Consider the following 24595-nt stretch of genomic DNA (forward strand, 5'->3'; position numbering starts at 1 on the left):
TCTTAGAGTCGATCATGGGCTGAGTCTTGCTGGCTCAGGCCAGTTCTTATTGCTTGAGGGGATAGTTTCAGTTCCCATCAGGGGATGCTTTGCCCGCAGGGTCTTTTGCCTGAGCCAAGAAGCAATCTGGAAAGAACCCAACTAGAAAGTGAGGTAAAGATGGAGACAGACAGGGGCGCCTGGGTGGCTCAGTTGGTTAAGCGTCTGCTTTCAGCTCAGGTTATGATCTTGGGGTCCAGGGATCAAGCCCTGTGTCCAGTTCCTCGTTCAGTGGGGAGGAACTTGTCCCTCATCTTGTCCCTCTGCCCCTCCCCCGCTCCTACTCTGTCATCTGCTTTTATTTTCTTGAAGAGAAATCTTTTTTTTTTTTTCGCCAAGATTTTATTTATTTGACAGAGACACAGCGAGAGCAGGAACACAAGCAGGGGGAGTGGGAGAGGGAGAAGCGGGCTTCCCACTGAGCAGGGAGCCCTATGAGGGGCTCGATCACAGGACCCTGGGATCATGACCTTTGCTGAAGACAGACACTTAACAACTGAGCCACCCAGGCGCCCCTCAAATAAATAAAATCTTAAAAAAAAAAAAAAAAAAAAAGATGGAGGCAGCCAAAGTCCAATTTTTCTGGCAAATACCAGAGAGCATTCAGTGGTTACAATGATTCCTATCAAATACTGTGTGTCAGTATGTGTACTGACACATACTGTGCACCGGGCATCGGCTTTTGTGTTTGCGGCAGTATTCGCAGCAGCCACGCAAGGTAGATGCTAGTAGCTGCATTTTGCAGATGAAAAAGCCAGATCACGTAGAGGCTGCTGGGTTTCTCGCCCAAAGTCAGTGTGACTCAGTGCCTAAACACAAACACCAAAGCCTGAACTTTTATTAGACAGTATCCTCTACTGCTACATAGCTATACTGATTAAAGAGGGGAAGATCATTAGTATTGTGAGAAATCATCTTAGGGTGTGACTATTTTTATGTAAGAAGTATCATTCCATTGCTTTCGGAAAGGCATAATTAATATTTTGTGATAATATGAAGCGTCTTAAGAATATACAGAGATTACCTAGAAGAGTAAAAAAAGTATATCTAAATTAAAATACTGCTCTGAGTGTTCCATTTTAATAACAACATAGCGATGACTATTTTGTCTGGCTCAGTGATTAAGAGTACAGGCATTGGTAGCCTGGGTTCAGTTTCCAGCTCTGCCTCCCAATAGCTTTGTGATCTTGAGCAAATTGCTTAAGTGGGGGGTGGGGCAGAGTGCAGAGGGAGAGGGAGGAGCAGGCTCCCTGCTGAACAGGGAGCAAGACAATGTGGGTGGATCCCAGAACCCCAGGGTCACAACCTGAGCTGAAGGCAGACACTTAACCGACTAAGCCCTAAGCCCTCAGGCGCCCCTCTTTTTTTTTTTTTTTAATTTTACCTTTTTCTTTTGCTTAAGCTTTTTTTTAATGTGCTAGATGGGATAAAAACAATATGTGCCTTTTTAGGTCATTGTGAGGATTGAATGAGTTAACCCATGTAAAGTACTTAAAATAGTTCCCAAAATATATTAATAAATGCTCAATAAATGTGAGCTATTAAGAGAAGTTTTATAGGGCGCCTGGGTGGCTCAGTCGTTAAGTGTTTGCTTTCGGCTCAGGTCATGATCCCAGGGTCCTGGGATCGAGCCCCGCATCGGGCTCCCTGCTCCGTGGGAAGCCTGCTTCTCCCTCTCCCACTCCCTCGGCTTGTATTCTCTCTCTCTCGCTGTCTCTCTGTCAAATAAATAAAATCTTTAAAAAAAAAAACAGAAGCTTTATAGTATATCATACGTGCATAGATGTGGAAGGCAGATGAACAGCGTTCTAATGCTGTCTTTGCTACTTACTAGCTTTAACCTCGTATAACTTAACCTTTCTGTGACTCATTTTCCTTCCTATAAAAAATGTGGATAAGAGTATCTATATTATAGTTCCTGGCACAGTATGAGAGCTGTAAAAATACTATTTATGGGATCTGAGAAGTTATATTTCAGTACATGTATGAATTTTCTGTATGACTTTCAAAAAGATTGGTCAGAAACCATTTTTTCTGTCAAAATCTTCAGTAATATTTCTTAGATGATAAAATATAAATGCAAAATAAAAACCAGTAGATGGGGGTAGGCAGAATGGATGAAGAGAGTCAAAAGGTACAAACTTTCAATTATAAAATAAGTCATGAGGATGTAATATATAGCATGGCAACTATAGTTAAAAATATTCTATTGCAGGGGCGCCTGGGTGGCTCAGTCATTAAGCGTCTGCCTTCAGCTCAGGTCATGATCCCAGGGTCCTGGGATCGAGCCCCACATCAGGCTCCCTGCTCTGCGGGAAGCCTGCTTCTCCCTCTCCCACTCCCCCTGCTTGTGTTCCCTCTCTCACTGTGTCTCTGTCAAATAAATCAAATCTTTAAAAAAAAAAAAATTCTATTGCAGGGGCGCCTGGGTGGCTCAGTTGGTTAAGCGACTGCCTTCGGCTCTGGTCACAATCCTGGAGTCCCGGGATTGAGTCCCGTATTGGGCTCCCTGCTCAGCAGGGAGTCTGCTTCTCCCTCTGACCCTTCCCCCCTCATGCTCTCTCTATCTCATTCTCTCTCTCAAATAAATAAATAAAATCTTAAAAAAAAACCAAAAAACTATTGCATATTGGAAAGTTGCTAAAAAATTACATCTTAAAAGTTCTCATTGCAAGAAAAAAATTTCTGTAACTGTATGGTGATAGATGTTAACTAGACTTACTATAGTGATCATTTCATAGTATATACAAATATCGAATCATGTTGTACACCTGAAACTAACATGTTGATTATACCTCAATTAAAAAAATAGTAGAGGGGCTCCTGGGTGGCTCAGTTGTTAAGCGTCTGCCTTCGGCTCAGGTCATGGTCCCAGGGTCCTGGGATCGAGCCCCATGTCGGGCTCCCTGCTCAGCGGGAAGCCTGCTTCTCCCTCTCCCTCTGCCCCTGCTTGTGTTCCCTCTCTCGATATCTCTCTCTCTGTCAAATAAATAAATAAAATATTTTTTAAAAAATAAATAAATAAAAATTAAAAAATAGTGAAGTGTTAAACTGCTACAAATCAAAAATATTCAGTGGGAAATCTCATTCAGAAGTATGCAAACAATCAAAATTATGATTAGGACTGTTCCTGACACATTATCACCTTTAGTTTCAAGAGTGCTTTCTGTTGGGGCACCTGGGTGGCTCAGTGGGTTAAGGGTTGGCCTTCAGCTCAGGTCACGATCCCAGGGTCCTGGAAACGAGCCCCACTTTGGGCTCCCCACTGAGTGCAGAGTCTGCTCCTCCCTCCCCTTTTGCCCCTCCCCCCAACTCGTGCTCTCTCTCAAATAAATAAATAAAATTAAAAAAGTAATTTTTATTACCAGAAGGCACATAGTAACCCCTTGTAAAGCTATTTTGAGCTTTTTGCAAAGAACACATTTTTATACCCTGGACCAGTGATGTTCAACCTGGTGAGATTTTGGCCCCCAGAGGATATCTGGCAATGTCTAGAGATGGTTTTGGTTATTACACTGGAGGTGGGGGTGGGTGGAGTATGCATGATACTGGCATCTAGTGGATAAAGGCCACGGATGCTACCAAACATCCTACAGTACATAGGGCAGCCCACACAACAAAGAATTATCCCTTCCCAAATGTCAGTAGGCTGAAGTTGAGAAAACCCTGCTCTGGACCCAAATGGTTAATGACTTTCCAAGGTCACATATCTGCTAGAATCTTAATTTAGAAGTGGGTCTAAACTGCAGAACTGGAAGCATTTCAGTTCAGGATCCTTTAACTAGAAATTCATGTAAATTTTTGGAAAAGTAATAGTAGTGCTTAATTTCCCTTTTTTTGTGTAGGGTTTGTGAAACGGGATCTGACAACCAACCTCTTAGTGATGATCGTCAAAGAAATTGTGAATATTTTGTTGACAGCCTTTTTGAGGAAGCTGAGAAGGTTGGTGCCAAATGCATGTCTCCCACTGAACAGAAGAAACAGGTAAATGTCCGTAACTTTTTTTCTCATCCAGTGTTTCTCAAAATAAGGACCATATTTTGGGTCCATGAGGTCAAAACTGTTTTCATAATAATAGTGAGATATTATTTACCTTTTCCACTGTGTTGATTTTGCACTAATACTGCAAAAGCGATGGTGGGTAAAACTGCCGGTGCCTTGGGAGCAATGAAGGCAGTGACGCCAAACTGTACTAGTAATTACCGTATTTTTTGCTTGCATTTGGTGGGGGGCATGCTAGTTGCTATTAAGAGCGTCCTTGATGAAGCCAGTCTTGGGACAGCTTTATAAAACAGTGTGTGAGGAGAGTGCATTGGAAGTAGATGGCTTAAAACCTTGCAAGCCTAAATTTGCCTTTATTCTGCCTTCACACTTGATTAATAAATGCCGTTCTGGTAACTGAGCCTTTGTTGGTTTTTTTGTTTTGTTTTTTAAGATTTATTTATTAGAGAGAGTGCTTGTGCACGTGTGTGAGCGAGCAAGGGTGGGGGGACCAAGGGAGAGAAAGAAAGAACCCCAAGCAGACTCCACGCTGAGCAGGGAGCCCGATGTGGCGCTCCATCTCAGAACCCTGAGATCAGGACTTGAGCTGAAAATTACAGTCAGTGGTTAACCGACTGAGCCACCCAGGTGCCCCATGGTATCTGAGCCTTTGTATGTGGCACCTTTTTACTCACTGAAAGCTGTTAGAATCTTTAACCCTGTGTTCTTATGGGCCTTGATGGTGGGTCCTTTTTCATTCATTCAATCTAGAAACTCATGTTTACCATTCTAGGACATTTTCTTACGTTGCTTATTTTGCTCTCCTCCATTGCTAGTCTCTCTAGAATGCTTTTACTTACATATTGGACCTCTTGGACCAAGCCTTTTAATTTTTTATTGTTTCTTCTATTTTCCACCTCTGTAATTTTGTTCTCTTTTAAATAGGATCTCTCTTTGACCTTATATTCAGTCTATTTATTCAATTTCCATTTTCAGTTTTTTTTTTTTTTAAGATTTTATTTATTTATTCATGAGAGACAGAGAGACAGAGGCAGAGGGAGAAGGAGGCTCCCTGCGGAGCGGAGAGCCCCATGCAGGACTAGAGCCCAGTGCAGGACTCGATCCCAGGACCCTGGGATCATGACCTGAGCCAAAGACACATTTAACCGACTGAGCCACCCAGGCATCCCTCCATTTGCAGTTTCTAAGAGCTCTTTTATTTCCTGAATATTCCCTCCCTTTCAGACATTATATTCTCTCATATGAATGTGTTACCAGTTTTGGATTTTTGTTTTTAAGTTTTTTCTTTTCTTTTTCTTTTTTCTTTTAAGTAGCCTCCATGCCCCATGTGGAGCCCAACACGAGGCTTGAACTCACAACCCTGAGATCAAAACCTGAGCTAAGATCAAGAGTCGGAACACTTAGGGGTGCCTGGGTGGATTAAGTGTCTGACTGTCGGTTTTGGCTCGGGTTGTGATCTGGGGCACAGAAGTGGGGAATGTTGTGGGATCGAGCCCCTCGTCGGGCTCAACATTCTATGAGGAGTCTGCTTAGGACTTCCTCTACCCACCCACCCCCATCCTGTGCTCACGCATGTGCTCTTTCCCTCTCAAGTAAATAAATCTTAAAAAAAAAAAAAGAATCGGAGGTTAACCAACTGAGCCACCCAGGCGCCCCTATTTTTCAGTTTCGTCTGTTTTCCTCAGTGTCTTTATGAAGGACTAGTTCTTTTCCTGTTTGTTTTGTTCTCACCTTTTATGTGAATACCCTGAGAACAGAGATTTGGTTATAGGTATAAAAGGGAAGTATAGTTTAGTGGTTAAGAGCGTAGATTCAAGGGGCGCCTGGGTGGCTCAGTGGCTCAAGTGTCCTGCTCTTGATTCTGCTCAGGTCTTCACCTCAGGGTTGTGAGTTCAAACCCCATGTTGGGCTCCATGCTGTGCGTGGAGCCTCCTGTTTTGTTTTGTTTTGATAAGATTTTATTTATTTGAGAGAGAGAGCAAGAGAGGGAGAGGAATCTAGAGCAGACTGAGCACAGAGCCCAACGTAGGGCTTGATCCTACAATCGGGAGATCATGACTTTAAAAAAAAAAAAGGTGTGCATTCAAGCCCTAGCTCCACCCCCTACTTACTGTGTGACTTTGGATAATTTAATCAATCTTCTGTGTTTCCATTTCTATATATAAAGGGATAATGATACCTGCCTTGTGTAGATTTTGGGAGGGGTAAATAAATTTAATAGGGTAAGTGCTTTAAACAGGATTTGTTACACACTAAGTACATAGGTAGGTAGGTAGATGTGCTAATAATATATGCTATCATTATTATGATTATTTTCCCTAACATCATAATGGAATGTTTGTTACTTAATAGGTACTCAATAAACGTATATTGAATAAATAAATGATTGAATAAACGCTACAGACAAAGGAGAGGCGCTACTAGTCTGATAGCTACCTACCTTCCTTAATTCCTTCCTTCCTTTATTTATTTATGTATGTATCTATGTATGTATTTGAGAGAGAGAACGTGTGGTTGGGGATAGACAAGCAGACTCCTGCTGAGTAGGGAGCCTGACATGGGGCTCCAACCCAGGATGCTGAGATCATGACCTGAGCTGAAGTCAGATGCTCAGCTGAGCCACCCAGGCGCCCCTGGTCTGATACCTTCTTTTTTAAAGATTTTATTTATTTTTTTGTTAGAGAACACAAGTAGGCAGAGAGGCAGGCAGAGGGAGAGAGAGAGAGAAGCAGGCTCCCCGCCGAGCAGGGAGCCCGACGTGAGGCTCGATCCCAGCACCCTGCGATCATGACCTGAGCTGAAGACAGCCACTTAACTGACTGAGCCACCCAGGTGCCCCTTAAACAGCATTTTAATCAGTCCTATGTTTAACCTGAAGTACCCTGAATTAAGTAAACTATGGCCCGACATGGGGCTCGAACTCACAACCCCAAGATCAGGAGTTTCATGCTCTCCGAATGAGCCAGCCAGGGACCCCATATACATTATTTTTTTGATATTTTATATGTGAAGTTTGCTCTTAAGAATGATAGATTAGGGGCGCCTGGGTGGCTCAGTCGTTGGGCGTCTGCCTTCGGCTCAGGTCATGATCCCAGGGTCCTGGGATCGAGCCCCACATCAGGCTCCCTGCTCCGCGGGAAGCCTGCTTCTCTCTCTCCCACTCCCCCTGCTTGTGTTCCCTCTCTCCCTGTGTCTCTCTCTGTCAAATAAATAAATAAAAAATCTTAAATAAAAAAAAAAAAAAAAAGAATGATAGATTAAATTTTGCAGAGGGTCGGGGGGATTGGCAGAAGGTGGTCAAATGGCATAAACTTCCAGTTATTACATAAATAAGTACTTGGGATATAATGCACAATGTGATGACTGTAGTTAACACTGTTCTATGATACATAGGAAAGTTAAGAGAATAAATCCTTGAAGTTCTCATCACAAGGAGAAAATTCTTTTTTCTTCTTTTTTTTTTTTGAAGATTTTATTTTTTATTTATTTTTTATTTTTTTAAAGATTTTATTTATTTATTTGACAGAGAGACACAGCAAGAGAGGGAACACAAGCAGGGGCAGACGGAAAGGGAGAAGCAGGCTTCCCGCTGAGCAGGGAGCCTGACGCGCGGGGCTCGATCCCAGGACCCTGGGATCATGACCCAAGCTGAAGGCAGACGCTTAACGACTGAGCCACCCAGGCACCCAAGATTTTATTTATTTATTTGACAGAGAGAGAACACAAGAGGGGGAGTGGGAGAGGGAGAAGCAGGCTTCCCCCAGAGCAGGGAGCCCAATGTGGGGCTCAATCCCAGGGCCCTGGGATCATGACCTGAGCCGAAGGCAGATGCCTAACGACTGAGCCACCCAGGCGCTCCAAATTCTTTTTTCTTCTTTCTTTTCATTATATCTATATAAGATAATGGATATGAGCTGAACCTATTGTGGTAATCATTTCACAATATATGTAAATCAAACCATAATGCTGTATGCATTAAACTTACATAGTGATGTGTGTGTTTCTCAGTAAAACTGAAAAATAATTGTAGTTGTGTTTGGTAATGGATGTTGAGTAAACTTACTGTGGTAATCATTTTGCAATATATGCGTATATGAAATCATTATATTGTACAGCTAAAACTAATACAATGTTATATGTCAATTATTTCTGTTTTATTTATTTATTTATTTAAGATTTTATTTATTTATTTGACAGAGACACAGCGAGAGAGGGAACACAAGCATGGGGAGTGCGAGAGGGAGAAGCAGGCTCCCGCCGAGCAAGGAGCCCGATGTGGGGCTCCATCCCAGGATCCCAAGATCATGACCCGAGCCAAAGACAGACACTTAACGACTGAGCCACCCAGGCGCCCTGTATCATTCCTTTTTAAAAACTGAGATATAGGGGCGTCTGGGTGGCTCACTCGTTAGGCGTCTGTCTTCGGCTCAGGTCATGATCCCAGGGTTCTGGGATCGAGCCCTGCATTGGGCTCCCTGCTCTGGGGGAAGCCTGCTTCTCCCTCTCCCACTCCCCCTGCTTGTGTTCCCTCTCTCGCTGTGTCTCTGTCAAATAAATAAATAAAATCTTTAAAAAAAAAAAGGAATGATACATAAAACATATACAATAGGAAAATTTTTCAGACTCTTAATCTAGTACATTTATTAACAATACATTTTGTTTCTTAACTGCTTTGCAGGTCGATGTAAGTATAAAATTATGGAAAAATGGATTCACAGTCAATGATGATTTCAGAAGTTACTCTGATGGTGCAAGTCAGCAGTTTCTGAACTCCATCAAAAAAGGGTAAGCAGGGGCCCCTGGGTGGCTCAGTCGTTAAGCGTCTGCCTTCGGCTCAGGTCATGATCCCAGGGTCCTGGGATCGAGCCCCGCATCGGGCTCCCTGCTCGGCGGGAAGCCTGCTTCTCCCTCTCCCACTTCCCCTGCTTGTGTTCCCTCTCTCGCTGTGTCTCTCTCTGTCAAATAAATAAATAAAATCTTAAAAAAAAAAAAAAAAAAAAGGGTAAGCAGTCTTTGTAAACAGAAGGATTATTTTAGGGGGTGCCTGGGTGGCTCAGTTGGTTAAGCATCTGCCTTCGGCTCAGGTCATGATCCCAGGGTGCTGGGATCGAGCCCCACATCGGGCTCCCTGCTCAGCGGGAAGCCTGCTTCTCCCTCTCCCACTCCTCCTGCTTGTGTTCCTGCTCTCGCTATCTCTCTGTCAAATAAATAAAATCTTTAAAAAAAAAAAAAAGAAGAGGGGCGCCTGGGTGGCTCTGGGTGGCTCAGTCGTTAAGCGTCTGCCTTCGGATCGGGTCATGATCCCACGGTCCTGGGATCGAGCCCCACATCAGGCTCCCTGCTCAGCGGGAAGCCTGTTTCTCCCTCTCCCACTCCCCCTGCTTGTGTTCCCTCCCGCTCTCTGTCTCTCTGTCAAATAAATAAATAAATCTTGAAGGAAAAAAAAAAAAGATGAAGGATTATTTTAGGCATGTTTCATTTGGAAGAATCTGTTTTATTGAATATAACTATAGTTGGCATGAATCCCAGAAGCAATATAAAAATATGGATAAATTTCATTATGTAAATATTAAAAATTTATATATACCAAAAGACACTTACATACAGTCAAAAGACAAGTGCCGGGCTGGGGATACTTGTTACATCTATGGAAATGCAAATGGATATATACACAATTCTCACAAATCAGTAAGAAAAATATAGAAGGGATATTTTATATATTTGTACCATTTTATCTACTTAATAACAGAATAGCATGCATTTGGAAAAATGAATGACATTTGTATATTAACATGGAGAGATTTCTATGGTATACTGTTTTTAAAAAGCAGTTTGCAGAATACTGAATAGTGTGTATAGATCAGTACCATCTGTGGAAGAAATAAAATAATTACATGGAGCTTTACTATATGTATAGAGAAAAATCTAGGAGTTGCAACACCAAAGTTTTATGGATTTTTGTTTTGTTTTGTTTTTAAATAAGTTGTAGGCCCAACGTGGGGCTTGAACTCATGACCCCAAGATCAGTAAGAGTTCCATGCTGGGATGCCTGGCTGGCTCAGTGGGTGGAGCATGTGACTCTTGATCTTGGGGTTGTGAGCCCAAGAGGTTGTGAGTTGGAGCCCCATGTTGGGTATAGAGATTACTTAAAAAAAAAAAAAAAAAAAGTCACATGCTCCACCCACTGAGCCAGTCAGATGTCCCCAGTTTTTTATTAAAGTGAGAGTGGGATTAATAAGGACTGTTACTTTCGAAGTTGACTTGTGTTTACAGTTGTATTTATTATTTTTTTTTTAAGATTTTTATTTATTTATTTGACAGCAAGCACAAGCAGGGGGGAGCGGCAGGCAGAGGGAAGAGGGAGGAGGAGGCTTCCCATCGAGCAGGGAGCCCAATGCGGGACTTGATCCCAGGACTCTGGGATCATGACCTGAGCTGAAGGCAGATGCTTAACTGACTGAGCCACCCAGGCGTCCTGAGGCTGCGACTCTTGATCTCAGGGATGTGTGTTTGAACCCCATTTGGGTATAGAGATTACTTAAAAATAAAATCTTTAAAAAAATTACATCTAGGGGCACCTGGATGGCTCAGTCGGTCCTGTGATCAAGCCCAAGTTGGGGCTTCTCCCTCTCCTCCCTGCTTGTGCTCTCCTTCACTGTCTCTCTCTCTCTCTCAAATAATAAATAAAATCTTCTTTTAAAAATTACATTTAGTTTTTTATTGTAAAGATTATATGCCACTTATTTCTGTATATTTTTCAGTATATTTGCGTAGTGAGAATAAGTTTTTCAGAGAAAGAGAAAACATTGGAAGCTTTATCACTTTGTTTCTTTACCTTCCAAGGGAATTACCTTTGGAATTACAGGGAATTTTTGATAAAGAGGAGGTGGATGTTAAAGTTGAAGACAAAAAAAATGAAGTATGTATGTCAACGAAACCTGTGTTCCAGCCTTTCTCAGGACAGGGTCACAGACTGGGAAGGTGAGTAGGCTCATAATCTGTGCTTTCCACACACAGGCTTGACTAATATTCAGCATGTCTTTATTTTATGATATAGACCAGCTCTATAGACCTTATCATTTCTCTCATTGGAAATGAGATTTTTCATGTTAACTTTTATGAGGACTCCTAAGTCCTATTTACCTTAGTGTAAATTAGCATATGCTGGCAGTACAATAAAAAGTCATGGAGGCTTTTCTGATTTTACCAAATTAAAGGACCTGGATTATTGAGGACCTTAGGCACAATTGATGGGTAAACAGTTTTTCTCCTTGCACCCACCACTTGAGCATTGCCATTAAGGCACAGAGCACATATGCTAGCTTTGCATTTAGGGCTCCATTTGGTAGTTACCAGTGCCCTCCACATTGTGTTCTGTAGTAAGTATCTGAATTTTGCAGTAATGAAAATGAAAAATTCATCATAAAATTAATACCCCTATCAAAGCCTTTAATTGTCAAATTTTGAAGTCTTCATCCTATTAAATACGCTTTATGACAGTATACAAAGAGGTTAGATATGTGATCATTTTTATGAATTCTCATAGATTATCAAGATTGGTAAAGTTATCTGCATATTCATCCACACATACAAAAATATTCAGATGTGACTTTCAGAATGATCAGGAAATACTTTGCTTCCTTTTTTTACCCCCTTTGTAATCTAAGGACTAATTTCTATAGAGAACTTATAATTTTTTAAAAGTTTTTATTTATTCATTTATTTAAGTAATCTCGACACCCAATATAGGGCTCAAGCCAATGATCCTTGGATCAAGAGTCCCAGTCACAAGCTCTTCTGACTGAGCCAGCCACACCCCCCCTTTGTTGTGTTTTTTTGGTTTGTTTGTTTTTGTTTTTGAGAACTTATCATTTCTTATAGAAATTTTAACCTGGGGAGTAGTAGATAAAATTTATAGATCTTTCAACCCTATAAAATTGTCTGTTCTATAAGGCACTATTAAAATAATTATAATATACTTACATACCACTCTACAGTCTTACAAATTACTCGGATATGCATAATTTCATTAGGATCCTAGATTGATCATATATGATGGACATAAGTAATATTAGTATCTTTATGTTATTATTCAGGAAACAGCTGTGACTTGCTAAAATCTTCCTAAAAGGTATACTTAATGTAGAAGTTTTATAGTATTTGTTCAATGATTAAGCTCTGCCTAACGACGTGCCATCTGACTTTGTTGTCTGGCTTTTCTTAGTGCCACACCAAAAATTGTTTCTAAGGCAAAGAGTATTGAAGTTGAGAATAAAAATAATTTGTCTGTTGTTCAACTAAACAATCTGGAACCCATCACTAATGTACAGATCTGGTTAGCCAATGGAAAAAGGATTGTCCAGAAATTTAACATTTCTCATAGGTGAGTCTTCCATTTCATCATTTGTCTGAATTTTTTCATGTTTAAATTTCTTTTCAGTTCAGTCGGCAGTTTTTAAGAACTAACCAAGGATCTTACCAGTTCTCTAAACATAATATATCACGACAATAGAATTAATGAAGTACTTTCAATTTGTTTTATGGATTATCATTTTTATCATTTGATTGGTTTTCCTATGTAACTAAATATGTAATTTTTATTTCTTTTAAGATTTGTTATTTCGGGGGGGGAAGGGCAGAGGGAGAGGAAGAGAGAGAATCTCAAGTAGACTCCCTCCTGAGTGTGGATCCCAACACAAGGTTCTGTCTCACAGCCCTGAGATCATGACCCCAGCCAAAATCAAGAGGTGAACACTTGGGGTGCCTGGGTGGCTCAGTCAGTTAAGCGGCTGCCTTTGCCTCAGGTTATGATCTCAGGGTCCTGGGATTGAGCTCCACCTCACTTCTCCCTCTCCCTCTGCCCCATCCCTGCTCATGCTCTTTCTCTCTCTTTCCTCTTTCTCCTCTTTCTCTCAAGTAAATAAATAAAATCTTTTTTTTTTTTAATTTTTATTTATTTATTTGACAGAGAGAGACACAGCGAGAGAGGGAACACAAGCAGGGGGAGTGGGAGAGGGAGAAGCAGGCTTCCCGCTGAGCAGGGAGCCCCATGCGGAACTCGATCCCAGGACCCTGGGACCATGACCTGAGCCAAAGGCAGATGCTTAAGGACTGAGCCACCCAGGCGCCCCCAGAAGCATATATTTATTTATTTATTTTATTTTTTTTTTTAAAAAATATTTTATTTATTTATTTGACAGAGAGAGAGAGAGCGAGAGAGGGAACACAAGCAGGGGGAGTGGGAGAGGGAGAAGCAGGCTTCCTGCTGAGTGGGGAGCCCCATGTGGGGCTCGATCCCAGGACCCTGGGATCATGACCTGAGCCGAAGGCAGACGCTTAACGACTGAGCCACCCAGGTGCCCCCAGAAGCATATATTTAAATGGTGCCTTAGAATGTTCTTCTGTGACCCAAATTCCTTTTAAATGGGAGGAAGTCAAACTAAACAGGTGGGAAATGGAAGAGAGGATTTGTTATTCCAATCTAAGGTTGTTTCTTTTTAGGGAAATAATATAATCTCAACTTCTTTGTCTAGAAAAATACTTCCAACATTTTTAGTAACAAATAGTCACCTAGATTTTTTCTTTTCGTGAATGACTGAAGCATTTAAAAAAACTTTGGCCAACAGTATTTATTAAGTGATTATTAATCAGGCTTTGTTTTCATTTTTTTAATTTTTAAATTAAAAAAAATTTTTAGGATAAATCTATAATTTTATTACAAAACCATTCTTTTGGCGTTAGTCAGTTACAGTGAGCAAGATAACTGTGAGTGTGGCATAGCGCTCTAAAGTAACAGTTGCATTTCCTGCTTCCCGAGCTAAAATTTAAGTTACGTTATATCCATTACATACAAGTTACCTACACTCATTAATGCTGCAAATCCTGACCCATATTCCCTTTAGGGAGGAGCTGATGCTAAGGGATTAGAGTAAATGTTAATATACAAAAGTTCCTTCATGGGACTCTCTGTTTCTTCTCCCCCCAAATTGCTTTTTGCTTTAAAATAATCAAATTGCTGGTCTGAATAGCAGCACCCAAGGAGCATCACAGTTGGTTCTTAAAAAGCAGTGCAATACATGTTTTATACCACAGGCAAAGGGAGTGATCACTTTAGTTTGAAACTCCTGTGTTAGAGTCTCTTCAGAAATTAAGGGATTCCATCAATTTCTTCTAGATGGTGTTACTGCTGTACATTTGTTGGTGGGTCACTTTCTATGCTGTGTTTGCTTTGAAGGGATCTTCAGTATATCTCCCAATATTCCTTTCTTAAAGTGTCCTTTTTTTTTTTAGCTAGGATTTCACACAACTCTAATGCTTTATTAAGAGTGTCCTCCTTGGGGTGGCTGGGTGGCTCAGTCGGTAGAGCGTGCGACTCTTGATCTCAGGGTTGTGAGTTCCAGCCCCATGTTGGGTGTAGAGATTATTTAAAAATAAAATCTTTTAAAAAGAGAGAATGTCCTCCTCGTTGTCACATTGGTTTTCTAGCATGTCTTTATAGATGTCTGCGAGAAAGGCAATTAGGGGGACCTGTGACTTGGTTGTAAATCAAGTAACTGATTTTTTTTTTTTTTTTAAGATTTTATTTATTTATTTGACAGAGAGAGACACAGCGAGAGAGGGAACACAAGCAGGGGGAGTGGGAGAGGGAGAAGCAGGCTTCCCGCCCAGCAGGGAGCCCAATGCGGGGCTCGATCCCAGGACCCTGGGATCATGACCGGAGCCGAAGGCAGACACTCAACAACTGAGCCACCCAGGCGCCCCTCAAGTAACTGATTTAGTAGATTGGGCTATTTGGAAAGACCACAGTCCTGTAAAATCCCTTTCAAATAGCTGCATGCACTTTTATTATATGGTATTAGTTTGATCATTCACAGAGTGTACTGGACTTTTCTCTCCAATATAGCCAGTAGTGTTAAAAATTACGAAGTATCTTTGGTTCCAGACAGTTATTTCTCAAATCCTCCCTAAGAAATTGGTCTACAATGGGGTGCCTGGGTGGCTCAGTTGTTAGGCGTCTGCCTTCAGCTCGGATCATGATCCCAGGGTCCTGGGATTGAGTCCCGCATCGGGCTCCCCGCTTGGTGGGGAGCCTGCTTCTCCCTCTCCCTCTCCCTCTTCCTGCTGCTCCCCCTACTTGTGCTCTCTCTGTCAAATAAATAAATAAAATCTTAAAAAAAAAAATTGGTCTACATATTGCAGCTCATTATCCCAAAGTTTAAATTCCTGAATAACCCATTGTTGATGTTGCCAGCTATAATTCTTTGCATCCTGATTAAGAGTATCAGCAATAAACTCAGGGTCCTCAGATGGAAACTTCATAGTTTTTGGGCTGTTCCTCAAATATTGCAGTGATGTAGTTCATTTCCTCATGTCAGTCATTTTGAGGTGACTTTGAGAACTCTATGAAAATGCCACATTGTATAATTGGCTGCATTTTAACTCAGTAGCATCTCTGGTTAGTTTAAAAGCTCATTCACTTCAGGGGCGCCTGCATGGCTCAGTTGGTTAGGCGTCCAAATCTTTTTTTTTTTTTTAAGACTTTATTTATTTATTTGACAGAGAGAGAGACAACGAGAGAGGGAACACAAGCAGGGGGAGTGGGAGAGGGAGAAGCAGGCTTCCCACTGAACAGGGAGCCCTATGAGGGGCTTGATCACAGGACCCTGGGATCATGACCTGAGCCGAAGGCAGATGCTTAATGACTGAGCCACCCAGGTGCCCTAAGCGTCCAAATCTTGATTTTGACTCAGGTCATGATCTTGGGTGGTGGGGTCGAGCCCTGCATAGGGCTCTGTGCTCAGTGAGGAGGAGTCTGCTGGAGATTCTGTCTCTTCCTCTCCCTCTGCCCTTCCCCTGCCCCACTCTTGTCCCCATGCACTCCCTCGCTCGCTCACTCTCTCTAGGGAATAAAAAAAAAACCAAAAAAACCCTCATTCCCTTCTTTCATCACACTGCAGAATGGCCCAGAAATAATCAAATCTCAATTTTCCACCGTAAATGATCTGGACCACTGGATTGAAGCCATCATTCTGCTCTGTCCCTGTGCAAGACAGGTGGGCGAGTCCAGACTCAGGAACCCGCCATCCATAGGGGTGCCACTGCTTCTCTGGGCTCAGCTGCCATAGCTTCTTCCTGCTGCTTCTGACTCTGGGGCTCTGGCTAACCTGGCTTGCTGCCCTGTGCAGCCTCCCCAAGCCCTGAGATGGTCACCATCTCGCCTCAGTCCACAGCAGAGGTGGCCCAGGCTTTGTTTTGTATTTTTTTTTTAATTTTTAGTTTATTTATTTTTTTTAGTAATCTCTACACCCAACGCGGGGCTCAAACTCAGTCGCATGCTCTTCTGACATAGCTAACCAGGCACCACCCTCCACGCTTTGTTTTTAAATTGGAATTTTATTCCAGTTTTTACATTGATATATAATATCCTGAACTAGTTGGGTTTAAGGCTACCATCTTGCTGTTTGTTTTCTCTTTACCCCTTGTCTTTTATTCTTTTTTTGTTTTTTTTTTTAAGGTTTCATTTATTTGACAGAGCACGCTCACACACACAACATGCCGGGGGAGCGGCAGGCAGAGGGAGAGGGAGAAGCGGACTCCCCTCTGAGCAGGGAGCCTGATGCAGGGCTTGATCCCAGGGCCCTGGGATCATAACCTGAGCCAAAGACAGATGTTTAACCGACTGAGCCACCCAGGTGCCATATTCTTTTTTTTTTTTTTAAGGTTTATTTATTTCATTTTTGAGAGAGTGAGCACAGGTGCAAGGGAGAAAGAGAATCCCAAGCCAACTCCATGCTGATCATGGAGCCCCACACAGGGCTCAAGCTCATGACTCTGAGATCATGACCCTAGCCAAAACCAAGAGTCAGGTCCCCAAATGACTGCACCACCCAGGCGCCCCTATTCTTTTTTTTTTTAGATTTGTTTATTTATCTGGGGTTGGGGGAAGGGGCAGAGGGAGAGACAGTTCTAAGCAGACTCCACGCTGATCGTCAAGTCCCACTCAGGAAACCGAGAGTTGGACGCTTAACTGACTGCACCACCCAGGCGCCCCTTTTTATTTTTATTCGTCCTTTTTTGCCTCCTTTTGAGCTTAATGTGTACTTACTATTTTTATCCTCTTACAGCTTTTTAGATTTGCATTTTTTTATTCTCTTAATGGCAACATAGAGATCACAGTATACGTTTAAAAATTTTTACTACAGGGTTCCTGGGTGGCTCAGTCGTTAGGCGTCTGCCTTCGGCTCAGGTCATGATCTCAGGGTCCTGGGATCGAGCCCCACATCGGGCTCCCTGCTCGGTGGGAGGCCTGCTTCTCCCTCTCCCACTCCCCCTGCTTGTGTTCCCTCTCTCGCTGTCTCTCTCTCTCTGTCAAATGGATAAGTGAAATCTTTTATTTATTTATTTATTTATTTATTTATTTTAAGATTTTATTTATTTCTTAAATCGGGCCAAGCGGGGAGCCCAATGCGGGACTCGATCCCAGGACCCTGGGATCATCACCTGAGCCAAAGGCAGACACTTAACAACTGAGCCACCCAGGCGCCCTAAGTGAAATCTTTTTTAAAAAAAAAGAGGGCGCCTGGGTGGCTCAGATGGTTAAGCGTCTGCCTTCGGCTCAGGTCATGATCCCAGGGTCCTGGGATCAAGTCCCGCATCGGGCTCTCTGCTCCTTGGGAGCCTGCTTCTCCCTCTGCATCTCTCTCTGTCTCTCATGAATAAATAAATAAAATCTTTAAAAAAAAAAAAAAAGAAAGAAATTTTTTATTTTTACTGCATCGTTCCTTTAATCTTTACTGTTTTCTTTTTATATTTATATCATTTGCCATTAGCTTTAGACTTTCGTTATCCCAACTTTTGGTATCCAAATAGTACATGAAACTGTGTCCTAGACTTTTTTGGCAACTCACACAGGTTTAATAGAGTGGCAATTAATGAATTTTAGTGAATTGATTAGGAGAATTCTGCTTTTCGTGATACGGCATATTTCATTAATTCTGAATTAAACATTTTTTCACATTTTAGCCTCTCTGAAATGGGGGTTTATCCTAAAATCCATGGTTGGCTACATGGCAATCATTACATAATTATCTTTGTCTTGGCATCTACCTCAAAGCATGCAGAACAAGTGTCAGCTGAACAAAAAAAATCTGAGGCAGTATCTTTTTTATTTTTATTTTTTTTAAAGATTTATTTATTTGACAGAGAGAGACACAGCGAGAGAGGGAACACAAGCAGGGGGAGTGGGAGAGGGACAAGCAGGCTCCCCACTGAGCAGGAAGCCCGATGTGGGGCTCGATCCCAGGACCCTGGGATCATGACCTGAGCCGAAGGCAGACGCTTAACGACTGAGCCACCCAGGCGCCCCGAGACAGTATCTTTTTTAAAGAAATTCTTTATCACCAACACACCTGTTAATACAGAGGGCTGGTATTATGTGGAAAAATATGTACCAGGGGCACCTGGGTGGCTCAGTCGGTTAAACATCTGCCTTTGGCTCAGGTTATGATCTCAGCGTCCTGGGATCGAGCCCCGCATCGGGCTCCCTGCACAGTGAGAAACCTGCTTCTCCCTCTCCCCCTGCTCATGCTCACTCTCTCTGTCTCTCTCTCTTAAATAAATAAAATTTTAAAAAAAGAAAGAAAAGAAAAATATGTACCAAATTATGACCAAATCAAAAGTGATTCAAAGGATCTGAGTCTGAACAATGTTCAAGTATTAGGAATGGCTTAACAATTCTAATAGAAGCACATGCTTAATTTGAGAAATATTTACATGAAATTAAGTTAATTGTGCTTTCAATAAATATAAAAATTCTAAGTGTTAAAATATTTTGTCATAATTTGGATTTTTTTAGCAACACATAAAATATGTGTCTTAAAAATCAGTGGCATCTTAGTTGTAATGAACTCTGCATGTGTTCTTTCTACATACATACACATATACTTAGGTGAACATAACTTTGAGCTACCTCCAAAATTGCACATTGTAATGTTGATTTTACTAACTGAAATTCTACCTACACTGAGTTAAGAATTTTCCTAATTGTGTTTGAAACACAGCATGACCTGGTATTTAAGAGATACAGCCTGTATCTGTGTAATTACTAGTGTGACCATATTTGATCCATTCAGAGTCAGATATAGATATATACAATTTCTGTTATAGGAACTTTCAGATACACACACACTTCAAACAAAAGAGAAGATACAGTGATCCCTCACTCAGTTCCACTGAACTGTTTCCAAGGAAATCTTAGACTTCGTATAGTTTCCTATGTAAATAGTTCAATATAACTCTAAAAGAGATGTACTCTATAAAAATGTAACCATAACATAATATAAGACTGATGAATCACTGAACTCTACCTCTGAAACTAATAATATATATTAAATTTAAAACAAAAAATAAAATGTAACCATAATACCCTTGTCACACTGAAGATAATTAATAGTAGTTCCTTACTATCCAGGGTCAACCTTTAAAAAGCCCAAATGATCAGTTCTGTCATCATAATTTGACTATTCTATGTATTAATGTAGCTAGATAGGTATCTTCAAGTTATTACCTTACATTAATTCCAGTTTTCATAAAATTATATTAATAGTTTGTGCTATTTTACAGGATAAGCCACATCAAAGACTTCATCGAAAAATACCAAGGATCTCAAAGAAGTCCTCCCTTTTCCCTGGCCACAGCTCTTCCTTTCCTCAAATTGCTAGATGAAACACTCACATTGGAAGAAGCAGATTTACAGAATGCTGTAGTCATTCAGAGACTCCAAAAAACCGCTGAACCTTTTAGAGAACTTTCATAACATTGATTTTGATACACTAAGTTTGCAGAGAAATGATGGTTGTAAATGAACATGCAAACCAAAATGAGGGAAAGGAAGTCAGATTCGCTGGACTTTTAGTTCGGGCATTATTTAACTCCCTCCTGATGAGAAGATTTTTAAATAAGTACAAGTTAGGAATGTGAACTATGACTGGAAACTATATTCAATGCACTTTTTCCAAAAGACTACTCAGAAAGAAAACTATACTTATTTTCAAATACCAGTTATTCAATGATAAGATATATTAAATCGATCATATAGAATCTCAATGTGGTGTAAATTAGCAAATGTATTCACAGCATCATTCATTCAAATATTCCCAACCAGCAGTGGTTTGTTTAGATGTTAGCTGTCTCAGATTTTTTAAATAGCAATATATTAAGAAAATTATACATGACAGGTTAAAAAACATCAATGTAATTATTTTACATCTGAGATACAGTCAGAAGGTTAGAAGGAACTTCTTTCACCACAGCTATGCCTGAACCTCCAAGTGGTCTCCATTTTTATTTTCTAATGGCAATATATACTCATGTTATTTTGGCACAGTATCTAAAATGTATTTTAAGGATAAAATTGTACAGCTTAGTATAATGTCAATATTAATCTGCCTATTCACATTTCGACATTTTCAAGAAGTGTAATTTTTAAAAATTTAAACCAGGAACCCGAGTTCATCCCTTATTTTTTCTTTTGAAAATTAGGGATTTGTTTTTAGCTAACATTTTTGAGTAAGCCTTTCATTTGCTACCATTCACTTAGAATCTAATGCTTGTGTTGGCACATTGCTATTAATATTTTTTAAATGCATCACATAAACTATGGTTTTCTGTTCCATATATCACAGTCAGCCTGGGTACACATTAAAGGATTATTTGTTACATTCTGATGCCACCAAGGATGTCATGTTTTGTATCTTAATCTTTTAATTCGAACTGGTTAGACTTCTATATTTCACCGTCAGATTGAATTCCCTTGCCTGAAGATAAGTTTAAGAAGCTTTTTTTTTTTTTCAAATTATTTATTGAATCTTATTTAAAGCAAAATTTACATTGAATGTGCCAAGGAACTAAGTAGCCATACCTATCAGCAGTAATGTTCACAGGGCACTGGCTGTCTGCTGGAAAGAGCAGTTCTCAAACTTTCTGGTCTCAAGAACTTTTGTGTATGTGGGTAATATATATGATATTGAAAATAAAAAATTATAAAATATTCATTAAAAATAATAAGCACATGTTAATGTAAAATACATTTTAATGAAAAGCATTTTCTAAAAAATTTAGTGAGAAAAGTGGCATTGTATTCCATTTTTTGCAACTATCTTTACTGTCTGAGTTAAAGAAGACAGATGGAATCTCATGTCTGCTTCCACATTCAATCTGTTGTGATATTGCACATCACGTAGCCTCTAGTAAGTGCTGCTGTATATTCATGAGAAAAGGGGGGGGAAGCAAGTATAATGTCTTAGTTTGGTTATGAAAATAGTTTGACTTTACGGACCTCTTGAAGGAACCATTCTTACGAAGCAGTTTACAATGATTCTCACATCTTAGTGTTAGAATCACTTGGGAAGCATTTCAAAATGTCTATTCCAGGCAACCACCACACACATTCTGATTCATTGTATCTGGGATGGGTCCCAGATCTCTGCATTTGTAGTCTCAAGTGATTTTTAGGTATGTAGTAGAAGAACCAGTGTTCAGGGAATCCTGCATTATACTTGCACCCTAAGAAAATAAACCTGCGTGCTTCACCACAAACAGTGGAAGAAGTCTCTCCACTGAAATGGGAATTCTAGACCTTTTAAGTTTTATTCTTTATCTCCCACAGTTGGTTCTTAGACTGTTCCCCTTAACTCTTAATTAATCATGATATAAACCTATACTACTTCTCCTCTAAGCACGGCTGAGAGGAGGCTGGAACATTTAAATGAGATTTTCATTAGAAGCTCAGAAATAATAAAAGGGAAATGCACATAACTAGATGACCTGGATTATAAGCTGCATCTTCTGTTGGAGGTCCATATTAAGACTGCTTCCTTTTCTAGCTCCCAGCCTTCCACATGGTAGAAGCCTTTTTATCAGGAAGAGAGGGAGGGCAAAGGAGAATCTTTTCCTTTTGTCATTTACTTTCAGAAATGAACAGGTATATAATAGAAAATACTGTCATTATGTTTACAGCTGTAGTAGAGCCCTCTCTAGTGAAACATAATGGCATTCTTAAAATGAGGGGATGGTAAAAATCAGTGAACACTTTCAGATATAAAAAGATGATTGTTATTATTTTTCAAGAGTCTGTAAGAAAATGTTTCCTATAGGCCTATCATGAAGCATTGTATAATTTAATTTGCATAATTATAGTCTCTGTGATTCTCCATATATTTCTATAAAGGGGCTTCTCATTGGAAATATTTTTCTTGTACCTGTAAAAAGGCCTCCTTTGTGGATTTTCCAGTTTATAATTATTTATCCAGAAGGTACATTGGAGGTTTTCTTTTTTTTTTTTTTTTTAAGATTTTTATTTATTTATTTGAGAGAGAGAGAGAATGAGAGACAGAGGGCACGAGAGGGAAGAGGGCAGAGGGAGAAGCAGACCCCCTGCTGAGCAGGGAGCCCGATGTGGGACTCGATCCCGGGACTCCGGGATCATGACCTGAGCCGAAGGCAGTCGCTTAACCAACTGAGCCACCCAGGCGCCCATGGAGGTTTTCTTGTGTGTACATGTAGAATACACCCCAGTGAGAAGTTCCTATGGAGAAAGACCCATTGTCAGCAATAACTTTCATTTTTTCTAACTGTGAATACCTTCATTAATGTGAATAATATTCTCAGAGGTTTTCAAAATGAGAATCATAAAATTTCTACTTTAAAAGTTCAAAATTGTAAAGTTGTTAATTAAATGTGTAGATTATGTAAAACATACTTTAGAAAATATAAATTGAATTTGGCAAGGCAAGGGAAGGCAAACTTGAAAATAATCAAACATTTTAGGTGTAGAATACAATTTGACCTACGTAGTTGTTTCAAAACCCGTCAGTTTCTTGAAAAATCATTGTTAAGGCTGATACAAGAAGTACATTTCTAGTTTTACAGATTCTAATTTAATGGTTAAATTACTATGCATTATGTAGGCTGTAAAACTGGTCTTATTTTATATACTTTTCTCATTCAGAACACTTTTCATTACGTTTCATTGTGTTGAAAATACGGTATTATGCATCTGTTTCAGTGCCTTATTTTTAAATCAAGCTTTTGCTAACGGTTAAAGAACTGTTGTCTTAAGAATGAAATAATTCATTAAAAGGATCTGTGAAATAATCTACAGTTGTTTCTTATACAATAGTTACATCTGGGTTCATTTGTTATTTTTATTTGGCATTGGCAAAGCCATTCAGTTTGAGAATCAACATTTATCAGGTGCCTTCTGTTTGCCAGGTACTTTAATCAGTGTTACTTTCATTTAATCCTCAGAAATGTGAAAATGTGATATTTTTAATACATTCATCCATCAGTTGATGGACATTTGGGTTTCACTTTGGGTTATAAATAATGTTGCTATGAACATTTGTGTTCAAGTTTTTGTGTGAACATGTTCAGAGGTAGGTTTTTTTAAAAACCATTTGTGTCCTGAGTTGAACTAGCATGAAGACTCCTTGGTAGGGTTTACTTCTTTGTTCTTTCTCTAAGTACAAACCATTTAATTAAGAAATTGCTCATCACACTAAATCTTCAGATACAAGTGGCTTATTTGATAGACTAATATTTGGCTCTTTGTCATTTGCTTTAAATATTTTTTTCACAGATAATTCATATTCATTGTAGAAAATTGTAAAATGCTGGAATGATCTTTAAATCACCAATTTCACCTTTCAAATAATATAACCACTAATAACATTTTGGTGTACATCCTTTCAGGTATTTTTTAAGTGAATCAGTGTTTTATATTAATTAAAAGGCAGGCTTCTTGGTTATTGTAATGCTGTTTTATCTATTGAAGTCTAACGTATTTGTCTTTAAAAATTACATTCAGAACATGGCATCATTTTAACTAGAATAATAGCTGTTAGCGACAAATGCCTTTTAATTACATTTTTGTGCAGGGGGGCAAAAAAAAAAAGGTGCAGGGTTTCTTTTTTTACTTCTTTTTAAAATTTTAAAATTGTGGTAGTATATGCAGCAAAGTACAAATATTGGGAATGAAGTGCTTCCAGACCTAAAAATGCTATAAAATGATGTATGTGAAAGTAGATTATCCAAAGAAACTTCAGCTTGAGTTTAAGTTTCCAAGGACTTAAACATTTAGCACATGCATTATCTAATTATCCTTCCACTGTTGATAAGGCTGCAATCAAGAAAACAGGAGGTACCCATTTTGTAGGTTAAAGAATTGAGGCATATTTGCAGTATATACAAATACTGAATCATTACTTTGTACACCTGAAACTAGTATACTGTTATATGTCAATTATACCTCTATTTAGAAAAAATAATTGAGGCATAGAAAATGATTTAGACTGGGTAGTATATACTTTAGGATTATATTTAGCTGTGACAGAAAAGTCTAAACTAATAGTGACTTACAAAACAAAATTTTATTTATTTCCATGCAAAAGTCCAGAGGGAAGCAATTCAGAACTGGTAGGTCAACTTCATAAAACTTCAGACTCATGTGTTGTTCATCTGCCGATACCAGCACTTAACCCAAGGCCACAAGAGAGCT

At 39.8% G+C, this 24595-nt stretch overlaps 1 protein-coding gene across 3 annotated transcripts in view; it reads left to right on the forward strand.

Moving 5' to 3' along the window:
• Positions 1–20564, forward strand: part of UBXN2A (UBX domain protein 2A) — a 33136-nt gene extending 12572 nt beyond the window's left edge. For all 3 annotated transcript variants that reach the window (XM_032391602.1, XM_032391600.1, XM_032391601.1), the window contains exons 3-7: positions 3885–4023; positions 8720–8826; positions 10885–11022; positions 12266–12424; positions 19663–20564. In XM_032391602.1, coding sequence (XP_032247493.1) covers positions 3885–4023; positions 8720–8826; positions 10885–11022; positions 12266–12424; positions 19663–19855 — 736 coding nt within the window. In that variant the 3' untranslated portion in view covers positions 19856–20564. The remainder of the gene's footprint in view (positions 1–3884; positions 4024–8719; positions 8827–10884; positions 11023–12265; positions 12425–19662) is intronic.
• The last annotated feature ends 4031 nt before the right edge of the window (positions 20565–24595 follow it).

Source organism: Phoca vitulina, unplaced genomic scaffold, assembly GCF_004348235.1.
Source record: "Phoca vitulina isolate PV1807 unplaced genomic scaffold, GSC_HSeal_1.0 scaffold63, whole genome shotgun sequence".
NCBI lineage: Eukaryota > Metazoa > Chordata > Mammalia > Carnivora > Phocidae > Phoca > Phoca vitulina.